This window comes from Amyelois transitella, chromosome 15 (assembly GCF_032362555.1).
Source record: "Amyelois transitella isolate CPQ chromosome 15, ilAmyTran1.1, whole genome shotgun sequence".
Classification (NCBI taxonomy): domain Eukaryota; kingdom Metazoa; phylum Arthropoda; class Insecta; order Lepidoptera; family Pyralidae; genus Amyelois; species Amyelois transitella.
In genome coordinates this window covers 8,969,365-8,997,315 of record NC_083518.1, presented here as the reverse complement: position 1 = coordinate 8,997,315, position 27,951 = coordinate 8,969,365, and the positions used below count along the sequence as shown (strand labels likewise).

Sequence of the window (27,951 nt, the reverse complement as noted above, 5' to 3'; positions counted from 1 at the left end):
TAGCATTATGCGAAAATTTGACAAATGTCCACTTATATTTATAAATGGTAAAGTTTGTCAATCTAACTCTGTTAGATTCTTTGTCTGTGTCGTAGTCTGTGCCGTGTGGTTTCCGGCACCAATATAAAAAAGAATAGGACCACTCCATCACTGAACCATGGATATCGTAAAAGGCGACTAAGGGATAGGCTTACAAATTTGGGATTTTTTTAGGCGATGGGTAAGCAAATCTGAGAATCGGCCAACATATATTTTTCATACCGCTTAGTGTTAAGAGTTGTCCAATATGTCCAACCTCCAAACTAGAAATTACTTCCAAACAACGTTTGCCGGGGCAGCTAGTTGTATATAATATTATGTAAAATTATATATTATTGTTCCTTGTTCACCTCACTAAATAACTTAAATTTTAGGTTCGATATCGGGATAATTCAGAATGAATCAAATTTTATATTGTCTTTATACAACCCGCTTTACTTTTTTTCAGAATAGAAACATCGAAAGTAATATACACTTTTGCGTGTTCGAAACGCGATAAGTTGCGAATCGCTGCTTTACTTTTGACTGATTCCATAGAAATTCATACATAAATAACATCACAGTCAGACCGCAAAAATGTATTTTCTGTCCAAGTTGATTGGTTTGTTTCGCTCGCACAGCAAAATAATTAAGGCCTGTTTAAAATATCCGTTTTAACACACTAACTGCTACTTATAACGCTATGTGCGTTAACTTTATACACAGCACTTTCAGAATGATTGAAGTCTTCAAGATCATGTTACTAATACTAGGTATTTCTCATTTACTCCCCTCAAGTTTGCGAGATAATAACGTATCTCTCATTTAGATAATATTACTTTAGAGGTAACACTGACTTAGAAAATACCTATAAATTGGGGTTCTTAGCTCTAACATATCTGCTTTTTAAGGAATTATTAATAGATTGGTACTAAACACGCTTTGTATGGACCATTTATTATTAAAATTTCGTATAAATCAATTATAATCATAACAATGTATTCTCTCGTCCACATTTCTGTTATAAGTTTGGATAATTGTTAAGTTGCCGTTAGTGAAGAAAATGCTACAGTGCAGTTTGCTTCCGCTTCTTCTACACTGATGCTTTGGAAGCGGCAATAAACTTAGTTTTAATTAAGTAATTTATTTGACGACAACCGATGTTGTGAAACAAAAAGATATGACAATTATTAAGTGACGTTGACTTGTCTCATGATAATGAATAAAAATTTTGATGTTTAATTTGGCGTTTGTCCTAGATGCTTTCTTGGACATGGTCCGTTTATGACCACTAAGTATAGTAGTGATCTTTGATTCAATTGGGGCCTTTATCAGAACCTGATTTACAAACATCTTCTGCAAATTTAGTCTTTCATGCTGGTTTAGGCATGAAGAAAAATTTAGTTGGTTCTGCTTTCATTTCCGTGAAACTAATAAAAGTCAATCAAGGGTCAGGTTCATGCTAATAAACTTACGATTTAACTTTTAGGTAATGACACGAGCAATCTGTACTACTACTATTTCAATCTCAATTCCATCACTAAGCCTGAACTACCAAGCTATTCAAGGAGGTTAGAACCTGCAAGGAATAAAGACGTGATAAAATGTATGTAAATTAAACCTAAACGCTCTTCGAATGTGTACCATGGAAGAATAAAAGTCATTAATTTGATAGTATTTTTATTAAGTGGCCGTATTATAACTTAACTATTCTAACTTAGTGACTAATTAACAATTTACAACACTTTTTGAGCATCAGCCAAGTACGTTTCGCAAAGATTTTTAGATTTAAAATCTTCCAGAATGCTTGGCTCCAAGAAGTTATTGATGATGTTAGAAATTCTGCAGTCTTGTGGAGCTAACGCATGGTCGTGTTTAAGGTCGAAGATTTTAACAGGTTGCTTAGTATATTTCGATAGATTATAGTCATTTGGTAGTTCAACTGCATTGGGATGCGGTATGCCCTTCATCAATACAAGTTCTGAATTCAAAACGAATTTCGGTTCATATTCTCTGCTCATTAAAATTCTTCTGTAAAGCGAATTCAGCAAAGTCCTCTTGTACTCGTGTGAGTAGTTTACCAAGTCTCTCAATTTTATCACTGCCAGTTCGATCTTTTGGTGCCAATCGTCTATTTTGTGCAGTTCTTTCGCTAACTCCTTGTTTTCTTGGCCCGACATCAGTTTATACATGTGCTCGATAATGTAATTTTGCAATTCTGTGTCTGACATTTTGCCGATATAGGCATCTAGTTGTGCCCGTAACGCGTCTGGGCTGCTGTCCAAGCAGTAAACGACGCCGACGTGACCTGGGAAATTCGGAATTAAATGAAGTTAGCGGTGGAAATGTTAAATTTTTGGCAACGCTCCGTATATAGGTATTTCATTTTGCAAGTTAATGGATATTGGATATTAAGGCCGGTTGTGCGTGAATTTTGAAATTTTATTGCAAATAAGCAAGTGCTTGTGGCTTTTCTCTCTACAAACTTTTTGATAATATAACGTAGTAAATTTTTTTATTCAATTAAAAGGTCCGGAAAAAGTTTTACCGCACATAATAATAAAAAGGAAGTTTTCTACGGTATAGCCAGCCATTTTTTAAATAAAAATTAAAAATTTTAACTTTACTTTCTGTTGGTTAATTTAAGCTTTTCATAACACCTTACCACCATTTAAATCTTCGGACTAAAATAAAAAATAATTGAATAGAGTAATATACAAAATAGTGAGTTATAATATTGTTACTGTAAAAAAAAATAAAGCAAATTCACCTTCGCTCTCAAGCAAAGCGGCCAATTCCAGAGCCACGTTGACTCCAAAAGAGTAGCCTAACAAGTAAAACTTCGACTTGAACTCGAACCTTTTCTTCAAGAACTGAAAACAATTGAAGATCAATTAGTAACAAATCCGCCGACGTAGGGCAAGAACCATTGATTTCATTTGCACACAATTAATTTTACAAATGTCACAATATTATATTAAAAACTTAATTGCAACTAGACCAAGAGAGTTTTAAAATTATAATTTTTGCTACTCAATTATTGTATGTCTCATATGACCATATAAATTTATATCTTTTACATACATACATACGCACAATAACGTCTACATCCCTTGCAGGTTGGACAGAGCCAATAGTCTTGAAAAGACTGATAGACCACGTTATGATAGAATTGAGATTCAAATAGTGACAGGTTGCTAGCCCATCGCCTAAAATCCCAAGTTTATAAGCCTATCCCTTAGTCGCCTGTTACGGCAAAAATATCTTTTAAAAAGGATTCATCAGAAAAACACTAAAATTGTAAAATTTAATGTATCGTTAAATGCAGTTATTATATATTTATTGGGAATGAACCTACCTTCATGAGATCTGCAGCCATTTGGGGAATACTTTCGGCGGACTGGTCCGGCCCCAATTGGAGGACCATAGTCAGGATCTTTACTCTTTCGCAGACTGTTCTGAAGATCTCGTGGTGCCCTTCGAAGCCGGGTAACAGCATCAGGTAACTTGCTTTTGGGTCTAATTCTTCTTCTTTCTAAAGGGGAGAAATAAGTTAAAATTTAATAAAGTTAGTTTACATAACGTGAAAATGGTTTCATTTTCATTCCTTCAAATTACTCGTACGACTAAAATCACGCCTTATCATGAAATCAATAAGTGTCCTATTCATTTGATATATTATATTCAGGAAATTATGCCAGGATAATAACCAGATAAGAACCATTTCTTCTTATGTTTATCAAATTAGATACATTTAAGAATTGAAACAATTCCAAAAATAATAAATCTGAAACATTTGGACTGCACAAGAAACACTACTTACATTTGAAAAATAAAGGTGATTTTGTAATTGCGTGAATGCAAAAGCAATTAGTTGCTACAATCTGATAAAATAGGTAAGGTTTGGGTTGCCATTTTATCAAAAAAAAAAATAGTCTTACCTCTGTAGCATTACTGAGTTGCGTAGGCAAAGATACCATGGGCTCAGCAGCCATACATTCGTCAATGTCAATAAACCTGATGAAGGCTCCCAGACCAGCGTTGAAATTTGTTGAAGGCACTTTCAACATGTTCTCTACAGATTTAAGCCTGAAAATAACGTACATAAAGTCCCGTCTTTAGCCCTCTTGAAAAGGCCACGTTCAGCTGTTTGGCTTACTGATAGAATTGAGAAAAATATATGTGCCGTGTGGTTCCTGGCACCAATAGAAAAAGGAATAGGACTTCTCCATCTCTTCCTCATGGTTATCGTTAGGGATATGCTTATAAATTATAAACTTTGCATTCTTCTTTTAGGCGATGGGCTAGCAACCTGTCACTATTTGAATTTCAATTCTATCATTAAGCCAAACAGCTATACGTGTAAAAGCTGTAAATTTATTTTTAAAAGATTAATGAACTTTTTTTAAATTAAAATTCAGTTATTTCCTATTGAACTTTAAATATACATTAACGATATTATTTTAATTAAAGATGCGTTGAGATCAGACTGATAAAGTACATTTCCATGTAAAAGAAAACCTGACCGTCTGACCGTGAACAAAATCCATTAGATAAAACAAGTTTAATGATAATAAAACATACTCGGCCAATGTCATTTCCAAAATGGCTTCAGTCGGATGTCTTATCTTATAGAATTCCTTTATCACAGATTTGATTTCCTCCAAGTTGACTTCGTTTAGATTCAATTCTTCTATAGTGACGTCATCGCTGGTACTGTTCATGATCTTGTTTCCTATGAAATAACAACATTGTTTTCATAAAGAACTATATAAAAAAGAAATCTAAATGGTCGTGAACATTTTTTTAATTTTCATTGATCAATAAAAATAATCAATCACTTATAAGAGTTTAAATCCAAATGATACTTGCTTGCTTGCGGTGCTTTGATGAAATTTTGTCCAATGAAATTAATTGTATCTTAATCTCTATTTCAATTATCTAATTCAATTATATCTTAAAGCCAAACAGCTGAACGTAGCCTATCAGTCTTTTTAACACTGTTGGCTCTGTCTACCCCGCAATGATATAGACGTGATTGTATGTATGTATGTATGAAATTAATTAAACAATTCTTAACTTATTAACATCAAAGTTAAAACCAACTTTTTTTCTGTATTTTATTTACTCTAGTAAAATTTTGTTTGGCAGATTAACTTGGCAATGAAAGCAGGTTGACTAAGCAGATATACAAGGAGAGTGTGGAGGGAAAGGTCGGAGTGGGAAGACCTAGACGAACGTATCTTGATCAAATTAAGGACGTCCTGGTAAAGGGTCAGGTCAAAAGTACCCGAAACCGCCGAGCTTGTATGAAGAGAGTTGTGAATGTGGACGAAGCGAAAGAAGTATCCAGAGATCGTGGCAAGTGGAAAGAGGTAGTCTCTGCCTACCCCTCCGGGAAAGAGGCGTGATTTTATGTATGTATGTAAATTTTGTCTTATTCAATTAATCATTTCTAGCGTAAAATTACAGACTTACCAATGATCTTTGCTATACGGATTAAATAGTCGGCGTTCCGTTTTTTCACATCGAAAGTGAGCATGTTGGAATGTTTCAACTTGAGGCCCGTATCCAGAGCGTTGAAAACTGCGAACGTGGACTGCGGGCGGACGTTTGATTGGAAACAGCTGGAGAATTGCTGCAGCTGAAAGCATGGGATTGATTTAGCTGGAAAAATGTTATGCCGGACTTTGGACTGAGCAAAGATTATGTTGTATGATTTTTGTGAATCGGATTTATGTATAGGTATTTTTTTAAAACCATAATTTTAAATAATTCGTTTTAAGGATTTCACGAAAATATTTCTGTAGGTATATTCTAAGAGTTTGGAAACTTAAAACTCTTGAACTGCTGCTATTAGAATTAAATAAATAAATATATACGGGACAAATTACACAGATTGAGTTAGCCACGAAGTAAGCTCGAGACTTGTGTTACGAGATACTAACTCAACGATACTATATTTTATAATAAATACTTATATAGATAAACAAGCAAGACCCAGGCCAATCAGAAAAAGTTCTTTTCTCATCATGCTCTGGCCGGGATGCGAACCCGGGACCTCTGGTGTCACAGACAAGCGTACTACCGCTGCGCCACAGAGGCCGTATGTGAATAGTCAAAATCAAATCAATTTGTTAAATCACTTTCTAGAAATGATTAGAAGATATTTATAAATGTCGCGCGGGTTACTTACACATTAAAGTAAACCAACCTTATGATTTTTTACCCACAAGATCTGATAATGATAAGCTAAATACCTGGTTTGTACCAAGGTGAATCGCCAGATGCAGAAAGATTAGACGATGAAAACCATATCAGTTAAATACCATATTTTAGGTTAATAACCATAAAAGATAAATTTAAATTAACCTGGTTAGGACCAAGGCGTAGCGCCAATGCCGGAAGACCAACATCTTGTCTCAACTCACAAACTTTTTCTGAGGCAGCCGCTGCGAATTCAGATGAGGCGTTCGCTGTCACGTGGCTCAATACCACGAAATTGCTGAAAAAGCGTTTCACTTCAAAACCTTTTAATAAACCACACAAAGTTCTATAATTTATACTGATCCGTTTTAAAATGTTCGAAAGTAGCTTTAAAAATAACGAGGGTGTGATTTAGATTTTCGTGAATATTTTATAATTATTTATAAATTATTTGAGGTGCATTAAAGTTTAAATCAATAAATATTACAGCAAGGTATTACAAATTTTGGGATACTTTTAAGTTCGTTACAAATCTTAAGTCGTTCAATTAGGATACAATTTTCTTATTGTTTAACAGTTTTATCCTTTAATAGTTTCGTATGCAACAAGCCTATATTATGTTAAAAGAAATTAATTTTATTTTATTATTTCTTACATAATTCTGAACCATTTTTCATTTGTTTCTTAAAATACCCTCTATTTCCGCATCAAAAACGGGAACACCAATAGAAAATCCAGCATATTAAATTCAACAAAATGCCATATGAATTTCTCGGATGCCAAGCGCAGAATATGGAAATGTGGATAAAAATACCTTAGCTCCGGACAATGACTCCTAGAAACCAGATCCAAGTTTGCGACAATCAGGGTGCTTTTATTGAAGTCCGTGGCGAAATCGCGAGCTTCGTCCGCCATTTTGGAATCTTGAACGAAGAAAATGCCACGGACCGGGCCCAAATTGGCACCCTCCTTGAATAAGTTAACGCATCCATTTTGTGTTTCAAGGTTGGCTGATGAAAGTTTTAGCGATACACCCAGCTGTTTCCAGGACCTAAAAGTATTAAAAGGTTAATGTCGCGATGAGATAAACCAAGAGGAATGCAAAATAACAATCCCATTTCTTCTTTGTGACTTTGTACGTTTCGAAGAGTCTTATCATGTTACTACATCTGGTCTGGTATTGAGCCCTAAACGGCTCATAACATATACCAGTTGTAAGTAGAGCCAGAAATCAGTATATGCAACCAGACATGCATTAAAATAAAAATACAAACCGATTTTTCAACATGTATCTTTCTAATTATTATCCTACCAATAGTACTATCTAATGGCTCTAAATATATATATATATATATATATATATATATATTATTAATTTCAACTAATAATGTATTGATGATTGATAACACTGTCATATTATTTATTATTGATAATGATTGATTGAAACCGTCGAGCTTGCATGTAAAGTGTTCTGAATGTAGATGAAGCGAAAGAAGTATGCAGGGATCGTGGCAAGTGGAAATGTCCCTGCCTACCCCTCCGGGAGAGAGGCGTGATTTATTTTATGTTATTTATTTATTGATTAAAGTTACTCACGTCAACTTGGTATAAAAGTATCCTGTGATATAGTTAGGCATCACGTGTATAACCAGGTTCCTTGCACCTCTCTTCACGAGATGGTCAGCCAGTTCGATTCCCAGGCCATTGTCGTCGACTATCACTACGTAGCTTCCAGTAGAAGAGTAACTGACCCTAAATAAAATAAAATTACCCTTTGTTATTATTGATACTTCAAACTAACCACTCAATTGTTATTATGACGAATGACAAATGGTAACAAATAAATTTTATTTGATTATGTATTAAGTACAGAAAATTACAGATTAACTTTGTTCTCTAATGGTTTAGGTATGAATCAACAAGGGATTATATTTCTCTGCAAAGGACTGTACACAGCAAAAATTAAATTTTAATATTAGCATATATTTTTATATTTAAAAAAACAAAAAACACTGTCCTGTAATTAAGGAAATAAATAAAAATGTTTAACAATAAAAATCCGATATTTTTGCGAACCAGACAAATCATGACAAACGTTGCTATATGTTTGCCAGCTGGCTTTGCCTGTTAATATTTAAATATAATAAATAAATAAATATAAATAAAAATGTTGTCCATATAGATCTTTATTTTGTTACAAAATTACATTGTGATCTAAGAGAAATGAATACGGAAGTAACCTTATTAAAAAAAGAAAAATCAACATAGAAAACAAAAGTAACATTTATATTTAAAAAAAAATACATCAATCAACGTAGAAAACAACAATCTGAACATGTATTAATTATTTTCCCGCGCAAAAGAACTTTTTACGAGTTTTTTTTATTACTTTACCTAGGCACAACCTTGACTCCTTGCTTTATGGCCGCTGGGTCCTTCATTCTAATTAAAACTTTCCCTATGTGGTTGTTCATGGACATGAGTCTGAATGCCCTCGTGACGTCATTAGGAGAGTAGACCACTCGGGTCACAGGCCTTACGCTGCCGATTGCAATACCTTCGCTTATCAGCAGTTGGAGTTTCTAGAAAGACGATTAATATATACATAAAATCACATCTATATCTGTTTCGCGGTAGTCAGAGAATTTTTTTTAAACAATATTGAACGACAAAATTAAATACATACATATGGTTACGTCTATGTCCCTTGCGGGTTAGACAGAGCCAACAGTCTTAAAAAGACTGAATGGCCACGCTCAACTATTTGGCTCAATGATAGAACCGAGATTCAAATAGTGACAGGTTATTAGCCCATCGCCTAAAAAAGAATCCCAAGTTTGTAAGCCTATCCCTTAGTCGCCTTTTACGACATCCATGGGAAAGAGATATTATTCCTTTTTGTATTGGTGCCGGGAACCCCAACGACAAAATTCATAAACCCAAACCCATTATTTTACCTACATAAGTAAATTATCAATTTTGAGGCACATCAAAACACAGCATTTAACTTTAGGGATTGTATACAATGTAGTTATAACTTTTTAAAGTTGGTATTTGTGTACTACGGCCAATATTATTCTGAAACATTGTGCATTGCAAATACATAAAATTATTTTACGCTTCATTCCCGGGTACTGAGAGACATCTTTCCACTTGCCATGACCCCTGCATACTTCTCTCGCTTCGTCCACATTCATAACTCTCTTTATTCAAACTCTTTCGGGTACTCCTTATTTGACCTTTAGCCACGACATTTGTTAATACGGGTCTAATTTATATAAACGAACCTTTTTCTCCTCCAAATACTGCGGCATGAATATGGACGACAGCCGAATGGCCCTATAGTTCCTCTCGTTTCTCAAGAATGCCATCCCAAGGTCTTTGTTTAGAGCCATGTCGTAATCATTCAGGTCCAGTAAGTAGCCGCTCAGGCCTAGAACTTTCATTGTAGCCTAAAATTTTAGAAATAGAATAAGGGTAAGTTTTAACATACATTCATACTGAAATGAGATCTTCAAACAGACATTTGTGGTATTTCAGACTTTTATGACACAGTTTTTCAAATCAGAGTTTGTTTGTCAAGAGGGAAAATACTAATAAGATGTAGTGACAGAAATTAGCAGTGAACAGAAGACGGTTAGATAACGGAACATAAAAATTGAGCAAATCTTTTTAGAGCATGCTTTCTCATACTTACAATGTAGGTTTCACATACTTAAACTTGGGAAATCAAAAATCAGCTCACACTTTGAGAAAAATGTAACTGATAAAAGATATAGAAATCAAGAACAATGGCTCAAATGGACCATAAATAATTGTACTTACCTCACGCATAGGTCCGCTAGCACAGTTGATAGCCAATTGACAAAGCTGTCCATTTGTTTCATTGATAACCATGTGGGCAAAGGCTTCAATTCTTGAATCACCAATATGGCTTTCTGCAAATTTAATAAGTATTATCTTTAGAGAAATTGTAATAATATCAATAGTAGTTTATAATAGAAGTTTATCAAGTAAAAAACAGAGTGTCTACGGCCAATGTTGTTTGCCAAATTTTATAAACATTGACATTCGAAATATCATAAGAGTTAATCCGAAACACTACAATGTATTGGATGTGATTTTTGTGAATTAAAATTATCAAGTAACCAGAAAACATATTAGTAAGTATGCAAACGAGAATAAATAAATAAATATACACGGAACAAATTACACAGATTTAGTAAGCCTCGAAGTAAGATCGATACTCGTGTTACGAGATACTAACTCAACGATACTATAGTTTATAATAAATAATTAACGTAAACATACCGGATTTTTTCCTGACGTTTCAATACATTCATAATTATGCAATGTGCAAGCTGTAACGTATTAACAGGAAGCGGATAATCTGATGCCACAAAATTAAACCTTGCACAGATTATCCGATGCTCCATTATTGGTTAAAGGTTTTTCAAAAATCACCTTAAAACTGTTTTGATTTTTGAAACAAAAATACCTACCTTTAAGCTCAGGAAACAGCTTAAGCAACAGTTGTTTCTTCGCAATAGAGCTGACATTAGTGAAGACGTTACACTTGAGAGACAATGCCACAGAAATAAGTGCCTGGCCCAGTGCGCCTGCGCCGCCGTTGATGAAGATAGACGCACCTTTGCGTAGACCATACTTTGTACCCTGGTAAAAGGTAAGAATTGAAAGCAACAGAATTGAGATAAAAATATTATTATTTTCAAAAATTTTTGATTTGCCAAATATTCAGAGACAGAGTAAAAGAGACAAAACCAGCAAAAGTAAATGTGACTAGAGAGAAATTATAATAAACATTAGTAAACTTGATGATAAATATTGATTTAAAGTAAGTACTAATGTTAAGGGCAATAAATCATCTTATGTTTCAAATTAAGATCATGATTAAGTACCACAACAATATGCAAAATTTCACAATGTTCATTTTACAACCAACAATTAAGTGGATGAACCGCTTAAGTTTGAGATAACTAGTTGAATTACTAAATGAATAACGACAAGCCAAACATCCAGATGTTTATGAAACAAAAGCATTCCATGACATCGATCATCATAACAAACGAATTAAAGGTATCCCGGCAGTTTTTGATCCAAACTCACCAAACAATAGAAAGCAAGGAGATACGGAAGAGGTACTGTAGCCGCGTCTTCCAAACTCCAGTGTTCTGGCACTGGCCAAGTTAGGTCTGGATCAGCCTCTACAGTGCTAGATAGTGCACCGCCCTTGATAACTCCCATAACTCGTTCACCACTATTAAAAACATAATAATTAGCTAAAAGGCAAAAAAGCTTCAGTGTGAATAGTTTCAGTAGGAATTAAAAAAATGGTATGTAATACCCCTTGGTATTGGTATAGTTTACCTGTCTCTATGCTTAACATAATCAAAATCTGTTCAGAAGTTTTTGAGTTTATTCGTTACATGCAAAAACACAGAAATACAAATTCAAATGTTTCTAATAAGAAGAGGTAATACCGAAGCGTGACATATTTGGACAAAAAAGACTAAGAATTTATCAACAGCCATTCTTGTATGAAAGCATAAAGATCATTGATTTATTTTCACACGCACAACTTTCACTACAGAATGGCATAAATAGAGGTATATTGTTGAAACTATGGTAATATTATGGGAAAATACCTGCTAAATATTAAAAATATTTTTTATAAAAGTGTAAATTTCCTGTAGCAATTCTTAGAACGTTTTCATACCGGGAAAACATTTCTTTTTATAACGTTTCGCTTAACTTAAGCAAGGATATTTAAATTTTCACAATCAGATAATGGGAGTAAAATTCTCAAAACAACTTGAAAATCAAAGGCACAACAAGCATTGAGATTAAAGTCGGGAGTCAAAAGAACTCGGTTCCTTTATCTCGAAAAAGAGAAATAAATAATACAGGGGCATCTTCTTAAAAGTTCAAATGAAAGTAAATAATCTTAGACTCTTACTTGCTGTTGATTCCACTGTAGCCCATTCCAAATCTATATTGTTCTGCCGTATCATCGTGGATCGCAGTTTTAACGTCTTTGAACGATACATCGGCGTAACAGACCTAAAAAAATTATACATTATGTATTTTATTGTTATTTCAAATTAGATTTTAATATAACAAGACTCTGAACTGCATTTTAAAGTCAATTTAAAGTCAGTAAGACTTTAAAATTAGTTTCAAAGTAATTGATCTTGCACATCTTTGATTATTTAGAGTCAAATTACTTTATAGTTTATACAGTGTAGAGGTAATACTAATCGGACTCGTAATTTGTTTTCGTGTTATTTATATCAAGACTAAAATATCTTAATATTCAATATAAAATAGGAAAAAAAAACAATGAACCATTTACTAGGTATATTAATTAATTTTATAATCAGTAAGCTGGAATTTTTCTTACCTGTACCAAATTGCTGCTAGAAGGTACAGGTGGTGCCTCAACCCATGTCAGACTATCAATATCACCAACCACCGTATTGACAAGGGTCACATTTTGAAGATTGACCGTCTTTGGACTAGGCAGATAGTAATATCCGCCCCATTGACCCTTATTAAAAGAAAACATTTTATTAGTTTCAAGAAAGTGTTGGCTGTAAATTTTTACTAATACTTTTAAATTTTCGCGTTGCATGATATTAATGTATGCAAATGGGAATCAAAACGGTATGTTTTAGCGTTAATTCCATGCAGTTTGCATACAGTCATGTTAATAGTTGCATCAATGTGACATCCTTATTAAATGTAATAATTATTAACAAAAAAAGCCAGCTGTTTCACTTCTCGAGCAGTTTGTTAAAGCCAATCACAGTAAAGGTTTTCACACTTGAGATTATTTTTGGCAATCGGCTATTAACTCAATTCCATCAATAAGCCATCCAGATGAACATCGTCTCCAAGTCTTTTCGAAACTATTCGACTCCTTCTACCTCGTAAAAACAAAAATGGGATGAACGATAAAATACCTTCTTCAAAATGTTGAATGGCAAATTCTTCTGAAGTTGCTCTTTGTAAAGACTGTTTTCCGGGTCAAACGACGGCGCGTTGTAGTCATCGATAACCAGAAGGGATATTTGGTCGCCAAATTTCTTTCTGTATACTTTTACTAAACCTAAAAGAATGTTATTGTTTACTGTTATAGACTTTTTAATGGGTAAAGAAATTTAAGATAATTAAATAATTGATTTAATAATTAATTGCAAACGTACAATAAATCTTAATAAGCTTTTAACTAAAAATAAAAGGACATATTCATCATAAATTCATGTCGGCATATAAAACCCCAAAATAATAATTACCGATTAATCCACAAAACAGTTGTCTTTCTGAAACCAACACAATTGATTTGGTCTTAAGCAGTTCACTTTCCAACTTTGACACCCAAGAAAACTTGCTGTCTTGAGATACTTTGATGTAAACCTTCTCTTTTTGCTTGTCTACTTTCTTAAGTAGCATTAAAATTTGTTTATTAATATACATTGCAGTGACTGCTTCAAACAGATTGGACTTTATTGAATGAGTTTCATTCGTATCTTGCTCCAAAGATAACACAAAAGCGTCTTTCTTAAGAATGTTGAATAGATTCTTTGATCGCTGAAATGATATTAATAATTAAATTTGACTAATGATAATAAATTTGAATTAATAAAAGTTCTAGAAAAATAAGTATGATTTACCTTATCATTTCTTACTAAATTATTGACAATGACCAAATCAGCATCATTAACATTTTGTTCTGATGCTAATTCATCAAAATTGCTATTTCCCACTTCGACAGTTTGAACAACAAATTCATTCTCAAGTATTTTGTCTGATTCGAAATTAATTACATTTGTAAATATGGGGCTCTTGTTAACTAGTTCGGTAACTTTGACCGTCTTTTTCACACTACTGTTGCCAACGATTTGAAGATTTACCAAGACAGCTGTTGATACCTACAAGCAAAATAATAAACATTACATCACGATTGAATTATACAGCGGCAAAAAAAATAATAATAAGGAGAACTTTACATTTAAAACTTACATCAACATCTCCAGTAATAAAATTGGGTACAAAAGTACGTGTTTCAAGCATGTCAGGTTCTTCTTCAACTTTAGGTATATCAGTAAATGTAATACCACTAAGCTGAACCCCACCACATCTGTAGAAAAAAGTTTTCCATTAAACTAAGCTATTTCACATAATTTTAGTAACATATCTCTAACACTGATCTTTTTATTTTCTTTTTATGAGAATGATACTTTTCATTACTTACAACAAAAGCAATTAAAGGCTTTAAAAAAATAGAAACGTCACCGGAAAATAACAAAAACCGCAAATTTATAAACTTTCTAGGAAATTTATATTACTCTCAGAAGATTCTAAACGAGAGATAATATCTATTACTTTACGTTCACATTTTTGAAAATCTATCAATTTACTACCTATTTTAGTAAACGATTAAAAACCTATATTATAAACCCAAATACAAGACTTACTGAACGATATTATAACTCTTGTAGAGTTTAGCTTCGTAAGTGGCCACGCCATTTTCAATTTTCGCCTCAGCTTCCTTGTGTTTGTCAACATTGATACTTAAGTGTTTGATGAACTTAGGCGTGGATACACCGTCGTGGTCTCGTGCTATCATGTTGAACTGAATGAGTGAGTCCAGGAACGTCACCCATTCATCTGATGCTATTACAGTTGCCTTGTTTCGTTGTGAATTCAATGTGACTATGGACTTAAATATATCCCTAAAAGATTTTATTAGATTAGTAATAAAACTTAAAATACATAATCAATATTCTGGTGAATTTGTAGATACACTGCTATTACTATAACATATAGGGTTCATACTTAATCAATCGCTACAAATATCTTTTACCATTTTACATAAGTTAAACTATGTTTTGTAAATAATAATTTATATAGAAATATTATATATGTGTATGGCTGCCCAAAATAATTTATTTTTAATTTAGATTTCTATCTTTACAATGACTTACTTGAAGGTAAACCCTCTCAGTTCCATAATTTTGTAAATATCCTCAGAGTTGAGAATAACATCATCCACTGTTTCAGTTTCATCGATTTCTTGGTGGCCAATATCTTTGGAAAATGGCACAGTAACATATCCATTTACAATACTCTTCTCATTGAAACTTACCTGAAAAAGTATAAGATTTAATCTAAAAACAAATTTTGAAACTGATAATTCACAGTGGGTCACATATAAAAATACCAATACCACATTCAATATCATCTTTTCTATGGTAAATCCTATTAAATTTGAGTCCATAAATAATAATGTACTTTAACCTGATATAGTTAATATGCTCCGTTCTTTAAAGAATAAAAATGACTCGATGACGATGGTAAATAGAAACTTACTTCAAAATGATTGTTTCCCTTATGGATACTGATTCCAAGTCTAAGAGGCATTTCGGATGTAATATTAGCCTCGCCAGTTATATGGACGTTATTAAATTCAACTGACATCTGCCTGTAATCAACGCCTTTGTACATAGCCATCAGTTCCCAGACAAGGAGTAAAGATGCCGTTTCAGGGAATACTGGTTCACCTGGAATGATTAATTGGCATAAAACGTTATATTTATGACCAAACGTTATTGATGTTAGATCAGAAAAGGTTTTGAGATCATTGTCATGATTATCATCCCTTACTTTAGTTGTTTGAACTTTTATTATGGCCTAATAAATACCTTCAACACTTTATCAGTCATTTATTTAAAATTTTATTGCACAGAAACGTACAAAAGGCAGACTAAGTGCCTTATGATATTCTTTACCACTTTTCTGGCTGACCAACCAGAGATAAAAAGTAGGTGGTGCGATAAAGTGTACATTCAAATCTTCTACGATAAAATAAATTTAAGTAAATAGTTATTTTTTTTATCATTACGACTTTTTTAGCTTAAGAAATGCTTATTATCTTGAATTTATAAAGGTTTGCAATAGAAATACCGTCTCTAATGAAACTCTTCATGTAATGGTAGTCGTCATCATGAATTGACATCACGAAATTACGGCTAATGGACGAAATTCTATCTTGACTGTAGTAACGGGCGATAGGCCTGGAATTGAAAGGAAATTGTATTATTATGTTTAAAACAATAAAAAATATGGTAACAGTAAAATGCGCATCATTTATTTTATCAATGAGATATAAGTTATAATATAAATCATGAATTTGAGATAAAGATTTTTTTTTATTAATGTTTAGTATACACATGATATTACTTGTCATAAAAGAAATAATGAGTAAATAAGTAATAAGTTACCAATTTTCTGAATGTTGCCACCCAACCAAGTGCGATAAGAGTGGAGTCTCCGTAGACACTGGGAACTCAATTTTTGGGTACAACACATCGACTTTCGGGTTGAGGCCAGCTTGGAATAATCTGCAAATTAATCATCACTTTAAAATTATAGCCTGTATGCTTCCTGTAATCCTTCCAAAACGGCACAACATTTTTTACTTGAAAGAGTCACAAAATTGTATGCTTTCTATCAATAAAATTTAATAAATGTAATGTTATAAAATCATTAGTTATGGTAGTTTAAAATCTCTATTTAGACTATTTTTGAACTTAATTTAAGCTTCTACAATTTCTCTTAGGGTTATCAAATCTACCATTCGGAATCTAGTTATTTTCATCTCAGCATGAAACATACATACATATAATCACGTCTATATCCCTTACGGGGATAGACAAAACCAATAGTCTCGCAAAGACTCAAATGTCACGCCCAGCTGCATGGCTCAATGCAAATAAAACATACAAAATTTATAAAATAAAAACGTACTAACTTTCCAATAGCTTCCAGCAAATACTTAACAGGGTCGGTATGGGCTCGTCTTGTCAAAGGAATGTTGTTGCAATCTTTCAACGACCTCTTTAAAATCGCTTGTAAAAGACCATGGGGAGCGATTTCAATTACTGTCGCGTTTGGAGGAATCAGTTTTGACGTCTCTTCGAAGAGGACAGAATTCTGGAACACGATTATTTTGTTAAGACTTTCTTTGTTAACACTTTTCATATACTTAGAGGAGTTTAACTGATAATATCAGGATACAATAATTGACAACAATGATGGCATTCGAGTGAATTTTAATCTCTTGATGTTACAAGACTATCATGTGATAAATAGATAAACAATATGTTAAGTGACCCACGCGCATAACGTTTCATCAATACTTGCTTTGAACATTGCCAGACTAAACGAATCTGATTCAGTTTTCATCACACCATTATGTTTTGATTGCGACTGAAGAAAATAAAAATCTATTTGACTTGAAATCTATTAATTTTAACAAACCTATTGACAAAAAGCTAGGTTTCATTATAATAAATTAACTTACCAACAAATTGTTCGTGTGATACTCAGCAGATGAGTATTTAGCGATGGGTTCCGACCACCTGTCCTGTGGCACCGAAGTGGACACCCATTTCTCACTGCGAGGCTTGGGGTCTTTGATCACCTCACCCAGGTATTTGAGAAGCCCAGGCCCTGATCAATAACATATATTTTTATCAGACTATCCTAAATCTTCTTCTACAGCAAGTCTTCATTTATTTTATTACAGTAATGCTTCACCCAAAAGTGAAGATTAATGTAAGGTATTTTGAGATTTCGTAAATTATTGTCTTCGTTAATTTATTTTAATAGTTCAAAATATCTACATGTTATAATGCAGTATCTCATAAGATGGCAAAATAAAAGAACTAGAAATGGAAGAATATAATCTTAATCAAAATTGAAACAAAGAACACAAGTCATAGACAAAGGAATGGAATATAAACAACGTAGAAAAGAAAAAGGTCTCACCAGCTTCAGCTATATATCTGGAATGGTATGCAATATTGGAGCAGGGGACTTCCTTCGCGAAGATTCCCTTGGCCGTCAACTCTGCCACAAACTCCTTCATGATGTCAGCGGGTCCAGAAATAGTTGAGGAGTCGGAGCTGTTGTGGCAGGCCACTTCAATTTCGGGTGGGCAAAGTGCGAGCACCTTAGAAAATGAAATGAGTATTTTATTTATGTGCTTTGAGAAAAAACAACAGAACTAAAAGAAGAACTTTGTACAAGGCCACTAATTATTTCTAAAGAAATTTCTTACAGTTCGTCCACTATTAAGTTAATTATATTTTTTGCGTGGGGGTACAAACTCTTTAGCTTATGTTTTAATTAAATATAAATTTATTTTGTTATTATTAGATTGTGTGGAATGAATAAGTGAAAAATAAATGAATGAACAAAAAAAAATAATATTCTCATTCATTCATTCACATAATCACGTCTATATCCCTTGCGGGGTAGACAGAGCTAGCAGTCTTGAAAGACTATCAGACCACGTTGAGCTGTTAGGTTCATTGATAGAATTGAGATTTAAATAGCGACAGGTTTCTAAACTTGGGATTCTCCTATGGACAAAGGAAAATCCCAAGTTTATAAACCTATCCCTTAGTCTTCTTAAACATATATTTTACTTTACGAAAAATACATTAAAGAATTCACGCATTAAAATTTTGATTCTATGATGAAGGAGCTCTTTTTCATTTAATTAGGTTTAAAAGTTGGACTTGAATACTTATAAACTTTCTCGTAGAGTACTTCATTTAAAGTTTTTCGACACTGATCAGTCTGGTTACTGATAAGTTAGTATAATTAAAAGTTTTACCAGAAAACTTTGTTTGAACTTCTTGTAATTGTGATACGTTGCTGTTAAATATTAAATACGTATACCTACATAATTGTACTTTATCAATGAATTCAATATTTTATTATTATTATACTATATATCAGGACTAAATATTACACACAAAAAGCATATAACCATTATTACCAAAATGGAAAACAGTTGTGCCAATCTAACAACAACAAAAAAAACAAAAATTTGAATTTGGAACCATAAATAAATAATCCATTCCCGATACTTTTCTGACTGAATGTATATCAGGACTAAATATTACACACAAAAAGCGTATAACCATTATTAAAAGAGAAAACAAAAACACAGACAAAAATAAAAACAAAAACGTGGGTAACAAAAGCTAATAAATTAAAGCGTACATGAATAGAACTAACTTCTTAGACCTCGCTCCAAATTGCTAAATCCTCAGAAGACACAAAACGTAAAGATGAATAAAAAAAAAACAAATACGATAATTACAGCTTTATATCCAAGACCAACAGCGGCCATAGAGCCCTTGATGAAGGGAGTCTGGACGGAGACCAGACCACGACTGTAAGCCGACAAGATCATCTCTTCGGCGGTGAAGCAGCCGTCGGCGTACGCGCATCCGAGCTCGCCCACGCTGTGACCTGGAATTCAAGTAAGAATTAGATATCTTAAGACTGGCTGCGTTTTAGAAAGGATTGGATTTATTAAGGATATAAGATTAATTATTATGTTATATTATTATATTATAACTTTGTTATTGATCGTATGTTTTTTCAAATTCTGCTACAAAGAAAAGTGATTTATTCTTTGCTTATGCCTTTTATTCCAAATTGACTTCCACAGCTCGTTTGAATGATTTCATTTTATAGGGAAAGGATTAAAATTAAAAAATGCGTGTATTTGCAACATTTAACAATCAAAAAGAGAACTCGGGAAAACCCAATTGACACATATGTACTCAGAGCATAAAATTAATTTGTAGTAATACATTGAGGAGTTCCGCTTCTAACTTATGATAATATAAGCCAGAGCTTGAAAAGAAAAGAAGAAAAGAAGTCTTGAAAAGACTGATTTACCACGTTCAACTGTTTGGCTTAATGATACAATTGAGATTCAAATAGTGCAGGTTGCAAACCCATGGCCTTAAAGAAGAAACCCAAATCTATAAGCCTATCATCGATTATTATATTTATATCATGAATGAAGTTGAAATATTTACCAATAATATTATCGGGCTCGATACCAATAGCTTTCAAGATATCGGTGAGACCGATTTGAACAGCTGCGATGCCGACGAAAGAGTTGAGGATGTTGTCGTAGATGGTCTTGTCGGGGTCAGTCAGGATCTTGACGATATCCAAGCCCTTGGGTTCAAGTACTTTGTGGCATCTAAAAGAAAAAATAGAAATGTAAAAGGTCAATTGTAGAATACAAATGGTGAAGGTCAATGTGATATACTTGTTAATTACATAATATTGATGAAATTAAACAAAAAGTACATATATTCATAAAATATTTATACAAGTATATTTGTATAGAATGAATGAAAACAAAAATCTGGAAGTTCAAACGACTGGATTTGTAACAAAGATTTGTATTTTAAGTTTTCCAGCTAGATTACAGCGGGCGAAGGGAATTTGTTTCGAAGTGAAACCCGTAGGATTATCGTAATATAGTATATCGTAATATGACCCGTTATTTTTATAACATGTCGTTTAATTTGAAATGTCACACGTGGAATTGAAAAACCAAAAACCTTAGCTCGACGGATGATAAATTCAAAATATATAAAATTATTGCTTACTTTTCAATAGCAGCAGCAAATATTGGAATTCTCATCAACTCTGCCCCCATTCCGGCCCACTGGGAACCCATGCCGCTGTACACGAACCAGACTGGGTGGGTCGTGTCTGGGTAGTATTCTGTGCTCTCGGCCACTGTTACTGTCTCGTTCTTCTCATTGGTGTCTGATGAGAGAGAAATAAATACAAATTATACTTATTTAATATTGTTTTCTAAGTTTTTAATTATAATATATACTCCTTCTGCGCATATTCGTTTTTTGAAAAATTGCGTTTATTTTTTATTTTTATGAGAATTTTGAAAAAAAATCCCTACTTCTATGAAAAAGTGGGTTGCCATGTCTGTATGTAATGAATAGAAGTATTTATATAAGGTACTTTTATTTCAGTACTTTTACAATAAGACTGATCATTTATATCTCACGCATGTTCGCTCATGAAATAATGCCGCCTTAGTGTCTAACTATAGTTTAGGTAGTTCCTTAAATATATTATAGGGATTTCATTCATTCATTTTTCACACAAAAGCGAGGGAAAAATTAGTAAGTACCTACCTACGTATATAAACGAAAGTTCTACGAATAGTAGTTGATAGTTGACTATATACATAAAAATATATTTGGTTACAAACTCGTGCTACTAAACCGTAGCAAAAACTCATTTTTTATCACTGAATTATTTTTTGGCGCCCGGCGCGAGAAATCGTATCATATCTTCTTATGAAGAAGGAGCAATTAAACTCTGCAGATTAGTTCAAAAATGAAATTTAACGTAGTTCCAACAGGAAATTCAGCAGCGGAAAGTTTGAACTAGAAATTTTACTGAAAGATGAAAAGATAGTCGTCTTGGTGGATATTAATACATGAAGTTTAATAATAAATGAATCAATATTTTTTCTGGTAAGTAATAGTACCTACCGAAAAGTCAGGTCAAGAGTACCCTAAACCGACGAGCTTGCAAGATTAATAATGCAAAGTTGGATAATACGAAAGAATTATGCTGAGTTTGTAGCAAATGGAATGTAGTCATCCCAGAGAGGTAGTATTAACGACAGATGGTCATGCCAGGTAAACACGCGCGTTCAGTTATAAAAATCACTTTATTTTGCACAGAATAGATTAATAGTTAAAACAACGCAAAAGCAAGTTCAAATTTTGAAATTGGCGCGAGTATCAGTTTATTTTTTTTTATACAAACTATAAACAATATTGCGCGCCACACTCTTAAAACTGACAAAGATTTTATTAAACCTAACAACAAATATGTATAACCTTAAATTATGCTAACTTATATTTAGAAAGAAAGACTGAAGTAAGCGCTTCGCTAACAGATAAGTTACATACTCCTCCGGGAAAGAGACGTGATTATGTAGTTTATATCAGTTATTTTCACGCATGGTACAAGAAATAGTATTAGCCTTCTCTCGAGGGAAACAGGCGTAATAATGATAAATATGTGTACCTATATAAAATTCAGTAGGATTTTGATGTAGATCTGTAGGAAACCTACGTCTTTTTATGAGCCCATCACGTATTGTACCGCATTTATTGATAAAACGATCTTTAATGACATTGTCAGGGAACTAAATCATGGACAATAGTTTGTTGTTAATAAAGGTTCAAAACTTACCCAGTATGACGTAGCCCCTAGCCAAATGCCCTGGAATGTCGCGACTATGGATGCTCCTCAAGAGACCAATTTCTTCAGGATCAATTGGGTGTGACTTCAAGGCATCCAGAATGATCTGCACGCAAGGTTCTAATCTCCCAGAGATTACAACCAGTTGGGGAATGCTGCTTTTGTAGCGCTCTGGGTCCTTTGAAAGAAAATTAAGTTACAGAAACAAAATATCATTTTCCCTTCTCGTTTTTAGTGAATTTCTTCGAAATCCAATGTAACATATTGACTTGAACATATGTACAATATTTGTCGTTATTGGTATTTTTTAATTTCTTCTTTTGTCCATGGCTTTAGCTACGTGTAAACTATCGGTTTAGTCCTTACATGATTCATCAAAATAATTGAGTTATACAGATCTAGGTAGCCTTATTGGTAAAGACGTTTGTTCAAAAACAATCTACAAGTAGGTATACCAATATTGTGAAGAAATAAAGTTTATGACTTTGATTGAAAAATATGATACATACATATAGTCACGCCTATATCCCTTGCGGGGTAGACATAGCCAATAAGGCTTGAACAGTCTTAAAAAATATGAATCATGGAAATTCATCGTTACAAGGATATATTGTCTGCGGGTATTAAAAGCTACGTATGTACCCCGAGCAAAGCCGTGTTAAACTAGTTATAGAAACTACCTTTGGTTTGTAATGTCCTTTCAACAACACATGCAGATTGGCCCCGCTGTATGAGAAGTTATTCAGGGCTATAAATCCGTCTCTGTTAAAAGGCGTGTTCTCAGTCAAAACTTGTATTTTGCCATCTCTCACTGAAGGAATGTGATTTTGTGGCTCGCTGTAATGCAGGTTGGCTGGAATCTCGCCTTTTTGGAAAGCAAGGCATGCCTACAAAAGTGTAAACATAAAAAACTCTGTTTCTAATAATGATTATATTTTTCTTACTAAGCACAATTTACTATACTATATAACTATTAATCAATCAAAAATATTAATTTAACCGTCTTTATTTTTGACGATTTAGCTCAAGTATCACAGTTTTAAAAATTATTTCACTCTATTGTTTTTTGTTAGAACTTTTCTTAAACAACTGTGTCTTTCTATACATGAAATGTATGTAATAACAATATTAAATGTACTATTATTTCCCTAATTTATTCTACGAGTAAACTTTTAATATTTTCAAGAACATAATTCAAATAATGTTCTAGGTAATTTCAAACAAATACTTACATAATAAATTTAAAAGTATGTTAAAATTGTAAGATAAATAGGTAAATTGAATAAATTACCTTAGTCAACGAACAAACGCCTGATGCTGGTTCACTGTGACCCATGTTAGATTTGACACTACCAATTTTAATAGGCTTGTCCTTGGCGAACACCTTACCAATTGCCTCTAATTCATTCCCATCGGCTCTTTTGAGAGCTGCAAAAGGAATTATTGTCAAAATCACCGATAAAATTTATAAATGTATAAACCTGTTGTTATTTATATAAATAAATTAAGTTTCTCATATCTTTTGTTTGTAAATACTTTATTGTATAAACAAATTTTTAGTAGTATATAAAAAGATATTAAAAAAAAACAATGCACAAGGGCGGACTTATCCCTGTGAGGGATTTCTTTCTTCTGAAAGCGTAGTACTTTTGCTTTGATATTAGTTCTATCATGTTGTCGATTAAAAAATACTTCTCCAAAAGCAAATACATATGTTGATACTTCAAAAGCTATTTCCAATTTTTTATATACTATATTACGATAATTAATTTCACCTGAACCATACGCTTCTACATAGTCAACGTTAGTCGGGTCCATTCCTATCTCAGAATAAAAAGCATCAAGAAACTCCACAATTTCTTTCGGCTCGCGTGTGGGAAGGAATTCTTCGTCATCCACCCTTGGATTTGTAGCATAATTCCCTTTGACGTGATACACTTGGGAATAAATTCTGGAAAATATTTTTCATATCACATACTCGGCAAATTAGCTCATAGTTCTCCATAGCGGGAACATTCCCGGAATGCCTATCTGTATGTATATGATGTTGCTTTACAAAATAATTACAGGTTGATGTTCAAGGGATGAATAGGGGGAAGTCCCGTAACGCCGGACGGCACCTAGCGCCGGACACTCGTACTATTCAAGCGAGAACAAATCAGTTCGATTCAAAATACAAGTGAAAGGGGTGCTGGGGCATACAGGTACAAGATCACGCGCCGTGCCTCGCCAGCGACGCACACGGCCGCGGCAGGAGTAAAATTTGCTGTTTTAGGCTCGAAATCACGGCGTCACCTAAATATCAATGTAAGTAATTCTAGTATATTTATGCATTTACATTTGAGTGGTATTCAAAGATAAAATCAGTACTCGATTGTTATCCGTAAAATGGTAGAATATTATTACATCTTTTAAACAATTTTAGTAGGTAACATCTAATAAACGAAAATGTGTGTCCCTTAGCACCGGACACTAAGTCGTCCCTTGGTGCCGGACAGTAAACATATTGATATTTCTTGTAAGAAATTACGTATTTTATTCTAATTATTTAATTTTGTTTTAGAGTATAGAAGAAAGAAGATAGTTAAAATGGAAGAGAAGAAAAAAATAACTTGGCTAATAACCTCTCACTATTTCAATCTCAATTCTATCATTAAGCCAAGCGGCTGAGCGTGGCCTTTCAGTCTTTTGGTGAATGTCGGTTCTGTCTAATCCGCAAGGGATATAGACGTTATTATATGTTATGGTATGTATTTTTAGTTACACATTGCATCGAAGCCTAGAGTTTGTTTTCGGTTATTTCACTTTTTTGCTTTCAGCAGTTTTAATACCTTGAGTTCACATTTCATCATTATTGAGACTTACCTCTTTGCATCTTTGGCCTTCTGAACGAAAAGTACACTAATTGCGTCCGATCTTACTGCACCATCGGCGTTGTTATCAAAACACCTGGTCTTACCATCTGTGCAAAGGAATCCAGCACTGCAAATAAAAAAATAAATAGATAAACTTCAATTACCAACAATTAACGTTCCAATGAAGATACAAATATGCGCGAGAAACAATCATTTGAAAAATCGTTTTAATATTTTTTTTATTCTAAGTACATCTAAAAATAGTCCTTTAGTTCCATTACAAGCCCTGTCTGTATAACTAAAACTATACTAATCCGGAGCATTCAGACGGTTTAACCTACTTTCTGCTAACATATTCCGTAAGGGGAGGGATTGTGGCTTTTTCGTCCTTCCCTTTTTTGGATAGACGATTTTAAACAGTTAAAATAATGAATTTAAATAAAAACTTTGCCGGCAACAGTGATAGCTTGAATATTAAAGAATGATAGCCTTACGAATGTTCAATCAGGTCACGTGTCCTGCCGCGAGTTAAACATTTTTTAACTATTACAAAAAGCGCGCCACGCACCTAAAGTACAATCACGTCTCTTTCCCTTGCGGGGCAGACAAAGCCAGCAGTCTTGAAAGACCGACAGGCCACGTTCAGCTGTTAGGCTTAATGATAGAATTGAGATTCAAATAGTGTCCGGTTACTAGCACATCGCCCGAAAGAAGAATCCCAAAATTATAAGCCTGTCCCACAGTCGCCTTTTACGACATCTCAAGCAGTTTTCACTTCATAGAACACTCACCGTCTTATATTCAGCGACACATTAGGGTGCATGCATAAATTACAACCTCCAACTATGGCAGCATCGCATTGGCCTGAACTAATACTCTTGTACGCGTGTTCTAGACATGTCATGGAACTAGCGCAGGCTACGTCCAACGCGTAGGATGGACCCTTGCTGTCCATCCAATAGGATATACGGTTGGCGTACATAGCTCGGTTGCAACTGTAATGAAGAAATTATTAAACTTTGTACACTCGCCTGCAGAGAAACACGGCCCGTGTTCATACAAACCAAAATTAATGGACAAAATAAAGCAGGCGATTGTACGGCCGGTTTCTTGTGTTTATCATTGCTATGTTTTCTGTGTACTGTACTGTACATTAAGAAAAAAATATTATTAGGTAACATCAATTTACAAAATGGTATGTGCATGAAAATGTACATGGATTAGTGAATAGATAAATAAAACATTTCATTTGCTTACTATTGTTGTGTTAATACGTTGATTTCGGATTATCCACGTAGATAGGTGTAAACTTACCGGCACATTAAAGGGCGACTAAGGAAATAAGCACTTCACCTGCTACACCAATGTGGACGTTGCTTAATTAATTCGATTCATAATTGCCAGCACTTTAGATGAGGGCCACTCCATCTCTTTTTTGAAAATTTCATTAAGGCCGACTAAGGAGTTAAGCACTTAATCTAGTACATCAACGTAGATGTAGCTAGATTCATATGGAGCCTTTTCATTACTTTATAAATCATTTCCGTATTGTCGTCATATAAAGTTTCGTCATGTTTTTTCATAACCAGAAATAAAGGATCAATTTTCTCAATTCATTACTAACCCACTAATTCCGAAACCATTGCGTTGAATGATTTCGAAGATGATAGTTTTCTCAGATTCAGAAAAAGCAGATCCAATGAACACTCCCACTCTTTTTCCGCGAAGTTCGATGGGGTTGATTCCTGAAAAAAAAATCTTGATCTTTCAACTAATAAAACACTTTTTCAAAACACTTGATTGATTTTTTTTTAATTTCTGTAACATAGATATAATTTGTGTTTTGAATTAAATCAGGCAAATTTTGTGCGTGATAATAATTGAAAATTACTTAATTATTATTGAACCCAATCAATAACTATTAAGTTCTTACCAAACTGTGACCAAATTAATATTGTATTTTGTTCTTACCCGAATCATAAACAGCAGAATACGCGTGTTCCAGCAACACTCTGCTCATAGGTTCCATAGTTATGGCTTGCTTGTAGTGCACTTTGAAGAACTGGGCATCGAATTTTTCTATCCCCTCCACTTTACCCAGGTGCTTCGATACTTCTGGGTGGTTGAACACCCAGCGGGGTTCAGCCATGGTCACCATGTCAACCTGTAATTTTTTTATTATACTTCTTATACCGTGTGGTTGCCGGCGCTTAAGATAGATTAAACTCTTTATTGCACGAAAAAGTAAAACATACAAAACAGCACGATACAGACAGAGATGTTAGAGGACTTATCGCTAATGCAATCTCTTAAAGTCAATCTTCGGGTGGAAGGAAACAAAACAGAAGATTAGCGTTGGCGCAGTGCTAGATAAATAAAGCATTTATTAGAATTAGTATAGGACAACTCCATTTCTTTCGCATGAATGTAGTAAAACGCGAATAAGGTCGCGGGCTTATGCTAAGTTATAATTAAAAAAATTATAACTTAGCATACGCCCGCGACTTGGCTCGACTCGACTTTTATATAAGAAAACTTCTCATTGAAATGAAATAAAACTCACATTGTTAAACAGATTCTCCTTAAACTGCAACACACTAGTGGAACTAGGGAATATCCCTGACATCCCACTGATCACTATCTCATCTCCTGTCAGGGTGGAGATCGGCTTTTCCAAGGTCACATGGTCAGCGACCACGTGTTCTTGAGGAGAAGGAGCCAT

At 33.7% G+C, this 27,951-nt stretch overlaps 1 protein-coding gene across 1 annotated transcript; it reads right to left on the bottom strand.

The window, feature by feature from the left end:
- Window positions 1–1,754: 1,754 nt before the first annotated feature.
- Window positions 1,755–27,951, bottom strand: LOC106139537 (fatty acid synthase). The gene is made up of 40 exons (XM_013341009.2): window positions 27,793–27,951; window positions 27,201–27,393; window positions 26,854–26,974; window positions 26,021–26,224; window positions 25,240–25,356; window positions 24,150–24,325; window positions 23,666–23,802; window positions 23,055–23,261; window positions 22,366–22,552; window positions 20,739–20,901; window positions 20,154–20,323; window positions 19,424–19,575; window positions 18,079–18,262; window positions 17,612–17,760; window positions 17,060–17,241; window positions 16,530–16,649; window positions 16,213–16,322; window positions 15,619–15,809; window positions 15,234–15,394; window positions 14,724–14,981; window positions 14,269–14,386; window positions 13,920–14,177; window positions 13,542–13,836; window positions 13,209–13,354; window positions 12,647–12,793; window positions 12,203–12,306; window positions 11,353–11,503; window positions 10,728–10,899; window positions 10,051–10,163; window positions 9,513–9,677; window positions 8,620–8,807; window positions 7,822–7,977; window positions 7,040–7,276; window positions 6,391–6,523; window positions 5,497–5,662; window positions 4,603–4,753; window positions 3,960–4,107; window positions 3,377–3,553; window positions 2,789–2,891; window positions 1,755–2,326 (listed from the first exon to the last, which is right to left on the bottom strand). Exons 1-40 carry the CDS (start codon window positions 27,949–27,951, stop codon window positions 1,755–1,757), a joined length of 7,041 nt encoding a protein of 2,346 aa, XP_013196463.2.